Source organism: Harpia harpyja, chromosome 9, assembly GCF_026419915.1.
Source record: "Harpia harpyja isolate bHarHar1 chromosome 9, bHarHar1 primary haplotype, whole genome shotgun sequence".
In the NCBI taxonomy this organism is placed as follows: domain Eukaryota; kingdom Metazoa; phylum Chordata; class Aves; order Accipitriformes; family Accipitridae; genus Harpia; species Harpia harpyja.
Genome location: NC_068948.1, coordinates 41,103,775 through 41,114,497, shown reverse-complemented (window position 1 = coordinate 41,114,497; position 10,723 = coordinate 41,103,775). Strand labels below are relative to the sequence as shown.

At 38.2% G+C, this 10,723-nt stretch overlaps 1 protein-coding gene across 1 annotated transcript; it reads right to left on the bottom strand.

The window, feature by feature from the left end:
* Positions 1-957: 957 nt before the first annotated feature.
* SNAP29 (synaptosome associated protein 29) lies at positions 958-10,531 on the bottom strand. The gene is made up of 5 exons (XM_052796834.1): positions 10,172-10,531; positions 8,468-8,664; positions 7,623-7,708; positions 6,436-6,540; positions 958-4,717 (listed from the first exon to the last, which is right to left on the bottom strand). Exons 1-5 carry the CDS (start codon positions 10,397-10,399, stop codon positions 4,560-4,562), a joined length of 774 nt encoding a protein of 257 aa, XP_052652794.1. The 5' UTR covers positions 10,400-10,531; the 3' UTR covers positions 958-4,559.
* Positions 10,532-10,723: the final 192 nt, after the last annotated feature.

Here is a 10,723-nt window from a genome sequence, read left to right as displayed (position 1 = left end):
GTTTTCTGCCATCACCAAATTTGGGACCACACAGGAGTATTACATCCTGTTGGTTTTAAGTTTTCAAGATGGTACATATTTTTTTTGCCTTACTCCTGTTCCACCTGCCTTGTTCATGCATACATCCAGTTTATGATATTCCTGATAATACCAAGCATTATGGTAAGATTACTTTTCAAGCAACATCTTGAATTATTTTATCATCAGAAGTTGAAGTTTTGCAAAAATAAATGCCTGTTTGCGTTCCTCTTTCAAGATCTAAAAGAATCTACTCAAGAGTCAAGTAGAAATGTAATACCCTCTTTTTATTCTCAGAAAAGAAAACCCACCAGCTGCAAACTTATTTCCATTCGGGCACAAACTTAACAGAGTAGATCCAGCATTTTAACAGATGTTATTATGGAAAAGAAGTGCCAGTGAAGTTGTAATCAAAGAATTTTGGGAAATAAATGCAAAAAACTCTCCATTACCAATAAGCACCTTTATTGACCGTCTCCTAAACTGCTTAACTACTACAGTCCAGTTTAGCATTTAAATAAAAGAAAATGTATTTCAATTTGACTTGTATAAAAAGTGTTATACCTGGGTAGCATAGAATTACAGTACTATTTTAAAAAGCCATAGACACAAATAATCACTATCTGTGATTTTGAAAATTAAGCCCTATATATTTCAAAGACAAAATTAAACACATATCTTCCATATGATGTTATGCTTGTAAAAATGCCTACAAAAATCTGTTTGTTCAGAAGGCAGAGTGGTTGGAAAGTATCTTCTATTTCACCATTTAACAAATGATACCACTTCACAAAAACTACTAGGCAGCAAACTATTCCAGATAAATTTCACACATTAAAAAACCCCTGACACCATATAGTGTCCCAACAATTTCAGCAGGCAAACAGAGTTCAGTACAGCAACAAATCTTTGTAGTACAGACTAAAATTCACCTATGCATCATTTGTTACAAAATTTAATTCAATGCTCAGGAAATTTAAAAATCAAATACACCTAGGAATCTAGTAGTCTGATACTGCTTATTCCCACTTTTTTTTCCTTGCTGTTTTTAGAGTACGTCTTCTTATATTTATGTTACGAAGGGTATGCTACTTCCCAGTGTTCAAAACCTCTTCAAAATTTATTAGCAAACTTTGAGATGCAAGAAAATCGCCTTTGATAAAGATGACATAAAATGTTTTTGGGGTTTTTTTGCTATCTTCTTCTGACCTTAATATTAAACTTCTACTCAAGCCAATAAGAATAAAATTAACCAGAGCTATTTTGCTGGAAGGACTCCGATTTCTATGCCAACATAAGTATTTAGACAAAATCATTTAACATACCAAGTTAGCACTTGAGTGTATATTAAATTTCTTCTGGAATTCCTATACCCTACACAAGGCAAGTTTTTCAACAGGATCCAAGAAGAAATAGAACTATCTCAGGAAACAGTAAGAAAAGCTACTGAAATACATCCTTCATAACACATGCAAAATGACATCTCCTGGAAAGGCAAAAATTGTGGGTTTTTTTCGTTTAAATTTCCCCTTTCTGCAGGATGGAAAGTTATTTTATTCTAACAAGCAAAAAAATTCATCACTATTACAAAATAGTTTTGTCTCCTGATGTCAGTTAGACTTACGTTCTTTATCAGCATAAAGCATCTGTATGAAAACTGAGAAAGGGAATTCAGTTTGTAGCAGAAATTCATTTATACCCATGCACAGTCTTTCTTCCCCACAAAAAAAAATCCAATGTGGGAAATAATCCTTTAAAACAAGGCCACTGAAAAAAACCAAACCAAAAATAATAAATAAAGCAGGAAAGCCTAAGCAAAGACATACATTACTGAGACAGTGAATGGAATTATTAGAAGAGATGAGAAGTTAGACCTCTGTGTAACTTCCACATGGCTGAGATCCTGGTTTTCTAGTCTGCTTGGATCACAAGGTTCTCAAAGAAGAAAGAGGGATTTATTTTTTTTATTCCCCTTCCCTGCCTGTGTTTTTAAAGGCATCAGAGATATCCAGGATGCAGTAAACATTTCATAAGGTTAATACAACTAAAGAGTTGACCAAAAACTTGAGTTCATTTTGTGAAATAAATCAGACTAGAAAAATGGAATAGCTTACATCAGAAAGGCAGTACACTTCACTCTTAAATAAACAAAAATTTTTGCTTGGATTCAAGCTCCACATTTCTTATTACATGTAACACAACTAGATCATCCAGCTACATTTTTTCCTTCATTAGCCATAACTTAGTGGAGAAATTCTCAGTTCACATCCTAGTTACTGAAGTCTTACTTTGGAAAAAATTTAGTTATGAAATGGCTGCATACAGGTGAAGGCAGATTTCACATTAAAATGAGTGTTATTAATTACCAGGCAATTTTTTGGTATTCTCTGTTCTGGAGAGAATTTATACATCCTAAGATGCAAGTGTTTGTTAACCAGCACTGGGATAAGAAAAAAGAGAAGTCTTTTCACCCTTTTTATTAAAAGGAGAAAGTCAAATAAGAAACTAAAACAGGTATAATCAAAATTTCAATCTTCCTTCACTGAGGTACTTAACATTTTGAAAACTAATGATTGTATCATTTGCTAAATAAATGTTATCAACCATCTTGAGATATCAAATTGTGTCACTCAAATATTTTAACAGAGTAAGAGAGAATTACTCATGGTATACACCCAAAAAGTTGGATGATACATTAATAAGGTTTTTTTAATGGTTGCAAACAAGCATAAATGACACAAAGTGAAAATTAAAAAGCAATTAAAAGGTACTCAAAAAGTTCTTGAAGCTTTACATCCCTGGAAAACACTTTTTTTTTTTCGGGACTGAAATCAATGACATCAGTAATATAAGGGGGAAAAGGCTCACCTTAAATCTAATTCACAACTCTACTTTGCTAGTAATCCCAGGAATAATATTTTTTTAAATAACACTATGTCCAAGAAGTGTAGCTTTTTTAGTGATTTATTTTTCTACAAGTGAACTTTCAGGAGACAGTAAAACAAGAAAGGCTCAAGATTTCTTTTATCTCCTTAATGACTGGGCACACTTTGTAGCAAGTGAGCTCAAGGTAACAAATCCCTTGGGAAAAAAAAAAAAAAAAGGAAAGGGGAGGGTGTGAATGTGATGTTCATGAAGGATACAAGCTCGATAGCCCTAAACACCAAGGTCTTCCTTTAATTCCTAAGATAATGTGGCACCAGCTCATAAAAGTAACCATCTCTTCTTAACCACTCGTTGTCATTTGTGATAGCAAGTGTTGCAATACTGACACAGGGCCCTTGGCCTCTCCAAACCAAAATAACATTTGTTTTCAAGACAGCAAGTTCTCATTGTCATGTCTTCAAGCTGGAGCAGAATTGTAATTATTTTGTTCTACAGTGATACTTACAAACAAGTAAAACAAATTGGAAGGCCCACCTTGTATCTGGAAGACTCAAAAACATTTTTGAGCTTTTCTTCATTTGCAGGAACTTTTCATACCTGCTAAGCCAATGCAGAAGTATGTGAACCATAGCTGAGTTTCTTAAAAACAGTCATATTACCTAGGAAAACACAGCATCTGCTCAATCCCTAATCACATTTGAAATGAACATTAAAGAACAATCTCCTATGATCTGTTTGTGCAACATCAGAGCAACTCTCCATTTCTAAAATGGAAGCTATTTTTCAAATAACCACCTAACTGAATAAGCTGAGAAAGAGCAGAAAAAAAAAAAGCAGATGGTGACAATTTCTACAAAAGAATCTTTTAGAGCACATACCTTTAAGTCTTGATTTTGTAACCCAAATTTTTTGGGTCACTGTCAATCAACATTTCTTGCAGACCGTAAGATACCCTTTGAGATCTCTACTGAAAATACTGTAAAGGTGATAGCATTTAGTGACCCAAACATAAAGACCACAGTTCGTGGATCCACCATTTGGCAAAAGTCATCTTAGGAAAGGGAACACGCACAAGATATTATCATTACTGCACGACACCCTTGATATTTTACAACTTCCACAGAACAGTTCGTTCCTTAAGCCCCAGAATTGCCAGAGAACAGTCACTTCAAATTATTTTTACAGCTGGAAATCGGCATTTTTTTTTCAGAATTTAAAATAGCTGTAAGTAAACAGAATTAGCAACATTTGTTCTGAACAAAGCAGCACATTCTGTTCCCCCTGCCCCCTCCCCAAAACAGAGGCAAAGTGCAGTTACTTCTCTCATCACAGCTCCCAGGCCAAGGACACTGAAGCTTTGTAGATTGAAAATTCCTCCACGCACATGACGCACAGTTATACAATTGAGCCGGGCATCCAGCACAAAAGCATTTACCAAGTGCTGAGAGATTTTACTCAACCTACACTTTTCCTGTGTACATTAGGAAGAAATTTAAGGTATTATGCTGCACTTAAGATTATGCAATTTTAATGACAACAAAATCGATATCAGAAAAAAGAGAAACAGATACTGCCCAAGATTTTTTTAAGAGATTGGTTGAGCTAAGACATCCAAGAAGAACTGATGCTGGACAAAAAAAACTTTTAAAAACCCTTTAAAGTTGTCGGACTTTTTTATCAGTGCTCTTAATATTGACGTCCAGTGTCTCTACTTTTTTTGTAAGCCGATCCAGCATATCATCTTGCTCATCTATTTCTGTCTGCAGACCAAGAGCTAGGTTTTTCAGACGACTCAACCCAGAAGACATCTCGTCTGTCAACAAAGAAAAGGATCATAAGGAATCAAAACAGTGTAAAGCATAATGTTTAAATGGAAACTATTCAGGATTCCCTCTTCTCCAAAACCCTGGGTTAGAAAATGTTAAGTTACAACTGCTGAAGTGTGAGTGTTCTTCTCCAATAGTGGAAACACTGATATTTTAATACATCTACTGCATTACTACCAGAAATAATCATGTCCTCCTTTTTTCCCCATTACAAGTTAACTACAAATGCTTAAAACCAAATTGAATCTTTATAAAACAACATACCCTGTAATGTACTTTTCACGTTTTTTAAAAAAACTTATTTTACAGAAATTTGGGTACATCTTTTGTCAGCTCAGTATACACACTACCTCAGTTGTTTTTCTTTAAACTTCATGCAGAGATATCATCAATACACTGGATTTAAGCACTTAGTTATTTCACATAGATGGAAAAATCCCATTTCCAGATTTTCTAATTTGCCTACAAGGAAACTATTTTATGGCATGATTTATCAGTATAAATGCTTTTGAGGCTAGTAAGTTTTGCATTGCTTGGGAGTAGAACAAATGCACTTCCACTAACTCTTATGCTTGACTATTTCTCTTTGATCTATTCCTTTCGATCTTTTCTTTCTAGGTCAGCTAAACAGTGACACATGTAAGCAAAGAGGCACTTTGTATATATGCTACAGAACAAAGGAAGACAAAGTCAGCTGAATGGTTTTGCGAAGTAATAAAAGAAATGCAACAAATTCACAAATTAAATATTTAGTGCCTTTTGATTATTCTATTTTCTGCAAAACATATTTATTTCAAAACCTGCGCACAGTTGTAAATTCTTTGGGTCCAAACTAATGTACAATTTAATATGTGAGTTTAACTGTCAGTTCGGTAAGTTGAATGCATCTTTCAATGTAAGTGGTAAGCTTTAGAAAAAGAGGTAGTAAGTATCCATACTGGTATAATCTGAATGTCAATTTGAAGCAGTATTTCCTTATTAATATTACTAGTACCTGCTTAGTAAGATTTTTCAGAATGGATGGATAAGCCTGCTTGTCCCAGTGATATTCCAGTCAATTTATAGGATGATTCAAAGAAACATTTTCCTATCCTGAATGCAAGCATTACAGGATACTTCAGCACCATTTCCTCATTCAAATGACAGAGAGGTGCTAGCATATTCACATTTGGTAAGAGTGTTTTCCTTATTGTCAATGTACAATCTAAGAGGACTCATGCTTTTGGTATGGGGTTTTTTTTCCCCCTGGTCTCTTTGCTCAGGGACAGTTCAAAAATCTAACTATTTCTAAAGCACAAGCATGTTGCAGAAGAGTTGAAGTACTGATGCCAATAGCATATCAGTTTCCACAGTAGATTTATACTAGTCCAGGCATCCTAGCCAGTTTGTTTCTGGCTGGTTTCACGTGAAATACATTTCTAACTCAGATTTATTACTAATATTTGCAAGTAGTTGACCCACAGACATCCCACAGCATTCTACCATTCAAATAATGTATGTCTCAATCAAACTTTGGATTCTGCCATGTAGATAGTTTTGAAATGCAGAATACAAGCAAATTTTTTTTTTATTATTATCATCAAATTTCACATGAGCCAAACAAAAAAGCGTTTGTTGGCAATATATTACTTAGTAATTTACTCTGGCTTAAGAGCCAAAAATTGAAAATTGTATTATATCAAACAGCTTCAATTTTTTCACTTACCTAAGTTGTTATCAATTTTCTGGTGGTAAGCTCGCAGGTGTTGGTTCTTTGGATAGGAATCCCTTTGCACTGAAGAAACGAAATCTGCTTTGCTGAAATCATTGTCTGTTAAGAGTATAAAATACAGCATATTATATAATATTATATAATAAAAAAAGCTAGGAAGAAGAGGCTTTAAAGTTTTAGAAGGGCTATTAAAAATTAGTCTGACCACAGCTGCCATGTAATCACATAACCTGTTAGCAGGAGTATCAAAAGTAGTCCACCACCACGATCTATAGGGCACCCCTCAAGATGAATAGTTAAGCTACAATTATTCTTTTTTTGGCTGCCTTTTGTAGTTCTACTAGGTAGTTGAGAGAAAAAAAGAAAAAAACCCCAGCCATCCAACCAATAAAGCAGGTAGGTTAGTAACTTCTACCAGCAGTTAGCATTCCCCCAGGTCAAGCCACCAGAGAGTTATTTCTGCCCTCTACTGGACAGACTTTTAATATTATATGGAGTGGAATGGAGATTAATGGTACCAAAAAGCATTTCTTTACTTACAGAACTACAACTATAAAGATATCCTGCTGCTTTCTCACTCTTACTAAGTAATTGAACCTCACTTTAAAAAGGAACAGTTACTTTGTACATAAAAGTCATCATGGAAGTTAACGCATTGTGAGAACAGGGAACAAGACCAAACCCCGTACGCTTCCTTGCGTGAATCAAGTAATGAATTCAGTATGAAGGTTATAGTCCATGTTTGAAATAACAGGGAAAATATATCTGAAAACTATGACAAATGATGGTTAAAAAGAAGAAACTCTGAATATATAAATTAAAATTTTGGCAAACATAGGACAAGGCTGCCTGCACACTGTGTGGATTCTTGGCTATAGTCTCCTCTGTGCAAATATAAGCACTGGATGCTTTTAAAGTCTTCAGTGGATATAGCATAAATCCCCCCCAGGGAGGGCTAAATAAAACCTGTATCCAAATAAAAAAATTGCACGTCTTCAGTATGGGTATGAAGAATTTTAGGGGAAACAAATCCCTAGAATTCAAAGCCATGAAGGCTGGGTTACATTAGGCAGCAACGTAAGTCAGCAGTTGGGCCAGCTGAAGGGTCTCTGCCTTCACCACTGTGCAGGTTTGCCCCCATGTTGATGATAGACATTCAATGTAAAATAAAGTTAACAAACCTGAATTATCTAGCTTCCTTAAATTTGGATGACTTTCCTGGTATTTTGACTCTTGTTCTTTACTAGACATCATTGCTTCTTTTAATCTAGTAATAAAGAGAATAAAAAGAAAACATTCTTATGGACCACAGGCCTCATTCTGAATCTGTTAAAGAAGAACAGGTATCAAATTTTGCAAGAGCAAATTTGTTAGACCTGATCCAAAATGTTCCTTTAAAATGAACTACTAGCATTTGTCTTCAGTGAAAGCAGAACTGGTTGCTTTAGTGCTGAAAATAGTGTATGGAAACTTTGATACCAAAACCAAAACTGTATCTTCCATCTTGGAGGCAACCTACTCCTTTCCTCTAGTGGACGATGGAGGGGGAAGGGAAGGAAGAAATCAATCCATGCAGCATTACCAGGCTTTACATAAATTTCTCAGCTGAAGAGAGACAAGTACTGTAAGACACAGTAATTTCACAGCAATTAATTTTTATTTACATCTTTTAGTAGAAGCTAGAGAAATACACACAATATTTAACTGGAAGCATGTCAATGCTACAAATCATGATTCCCTGATAAGACTGAAGTAAGCATGATAATTCAGAAGACTCTGAAGAATTACTTGTGTAATTTTGTGTAATTGTTTGATTAATTTCCCAGAAATATGAAGTTACTCTTACCACTACAAATATAAACAAAAGTAAAAATCCTTTTCTCAGAGTTAAAGGAAAAAGGGAGCTAGACACCATCTCAGGAGTTTACTTGACAGAATCAACAGATCTTTTAAGTTCTGATTTTCTGGTGACATTTCAGAGATGCCGTGGGAGATAAGTTCCAAGTAAAATGTTTATTTTACTTACCTACTGTTAGCATAATATTCAGGGGTTCCATTCTGCTCTGGCTTGCTCTCTGGAGGTTTGGCTTTGAAGTAGTTTACCAAGCCCCCCCAAACACTCTTAATGCTATTTATGTGCCTTTGACTAGTCTTCAAGTCCTGGTCCATTTTATCTACCATCTGTTCTGTACGCTTCAGGGCCTCTCCTTGACGTACAAGCTCCTAACAGGTATTGACAGAAAAAAAGAGAAGCTAGTAAAGCCAAGATAAACTGAAATATCAAACATATTTAATAGACACTATAAAGAAAAAAACCATAGTTCCTTCATCCCTGTAGATTATTTCTAAAGTGATACAGCTTTTTCACTCATTCTTCTTCCTCCAGGGCATTTCAATCAAGAGCCATAGCATTAACCAGCTATAAAATCCTCATCACTAAGCAATGCCAGGTTCCTGACACCTACTACAAACAGCAGCCAGGAATTTTCTGTATTGTCCTTCTGTCAGATTGACATTTGTATCTCCTCTTGATGGAACAAGTATGGCACCAGATGGGTGATTTAGTGAAAATGCAAAGGTTTATAGCAGGGAAATGAGCAAGTAGAACTATTTCTAGTTGTGAATGACACCTTCATTGGTAAGGGATACTTTTTTCATATTACTGGGATGTTCCTCAAAATTTAGAAACAGAATAACCAAAGGAAATAAACATAAATAGAATTTTTTCAAGTATGAAATAATTAGCAGGAATAATCTTTAGCTAATACTAACAGTGCGGGATTTAGAAATTTTGCAGCAGCACAAACACTGTTCCAAAGTAATCCAAAGATTAATTCTGGCAAGAAAGTTGCCTGCAGCTAACACTAGTGCAAAATAACGAACTTGTGTACATATTCTCTCTAAACTCTGGGGAATTCTAGTTGAATATTCCCCCCCCCCCCCAATAAAGCAGCAAACACATACAATTCAAGTTTTACAAGGAGCCCTGTGTTAAGCCTAAATTCTTGATTCCTCATTTGTGCTTTTCTGGACAAACAAATCACGAGTCTGCAAGTTCGTGGAAGTGCCACTGAGAACTACTGCAGCTTGTGGATGCTCTTGGGTTAATTTAGGCAGCCACGTTACTAATGTTCAAGGAAACATCCCATTAACAGGTGACACAATGGACAAGACCTTTATGAGCGATATCTCCGGGTATAAACTCTTTTCCGAAACAAGGCCAGAAGAATGAAGGAAGTGATTAATCGGGATGAAGCAAGCACATCACACACAACAGGGCAGGCTCTTCATTTAATCAACAGAACTGCTGAAAACTTTTCAGTCAGATAAAGATAGGCATAAATACCATTAATAAGGCTTAGTAAGAATTGTAAAAGACAGCTGAAGGCACCGCTGAATCCTAGTCTCAGTGTTACACATTTAGCGGGGATCTAACTGGGATTTTTTCCTCACAAAACAGACCGCCTCCACCCAGAAAATCAGTCTGCAGTAACACGGACAGCTACGTTGTCTCTGAAACACCGAATAACTCCAACAAGAGATGTTTCGGGAGACTTTCGGGGGAAAAAGGGAGACCAACCCCCCCCCCCCCCGCGGTTTCAGCCGGAGGAGGCGGCAGGCGCGGGGCGGCACACCGCAACCGAACCGCCCCAGGGGGGAGACGGCCCCGTTCCCGGTTCGCCCCCACCCCGTCCCCCGAGCGCCGCTGCCCCGCGGGGCCGCGACCCACCTCGGAGGCGGCCACGCCGATCCGCTCGGACTCGTAGAGGAGCGAGAGGGAGCGGGCGGTGCTGTCGGCAGTGGCGGCGGAGCGACGCAGCACCTCCTGCTGCAGGTACCGCTGCCGCTCGGCGCCGCCCGCCTCCCCGCTGCCCCTCGCCGGCCATGTCACCGCCGCCGCCGCCGCCTCTTCCTCCTCCTCGGCGAAGGGGTTGTAGCTCCTCGGGAGGGCCGACATGGTGCCGCCGACAGCGGGTCGCGAAGGAAGCGTCCGCGGAGTGAGCGCCTCAGGGAGACAGCCCCCTCAGCCCTCGCTCCTCAGAGAGCGAACCGAACCGAACCGAGCCGAGCCGGGCCGCGCCTGGCCTGCCCCGCCGCCGAGCCCCCACCCCAGGCCGCGGCCCGCTCCGCTCCTTCCGCCCATGGGCCGCCACCCCGCCCCAGGGCGGGGCGAGCGCTCCAGAGCGCTGCTAAGGGATACACGGTTGCTAGGAGGAACCACTGCGGCGGCGGGGGTGGGGAGGAGTGGGGGAGTCGGGCGCGCCCATTTGTAGAGCGGGGC

Coding starts and splice junctions, on each gene's coding strand:
- SNAP29 (XM_052796834.1), bottom strand. CDS start 10,399: ATGTCGGCCCTCCCGAGGAGCTACAACCCCTTCGCCGAGGAGGAGGAA. Junction 8,665..10,171: donor TCGGCGTGGCCGCCTCCGAG/GTGGGTCGCGGC, acceptor AATACCTGTTAG/GAGCTTGTACGTCAAGGAGA. Junction 4,718..6,435: donor GAAAATTGATAACAACTTAG/GTAAGTGAAAAA, acceptor CTTTGTTGACAG/ACGAGATGTCTTCTGGGTTG.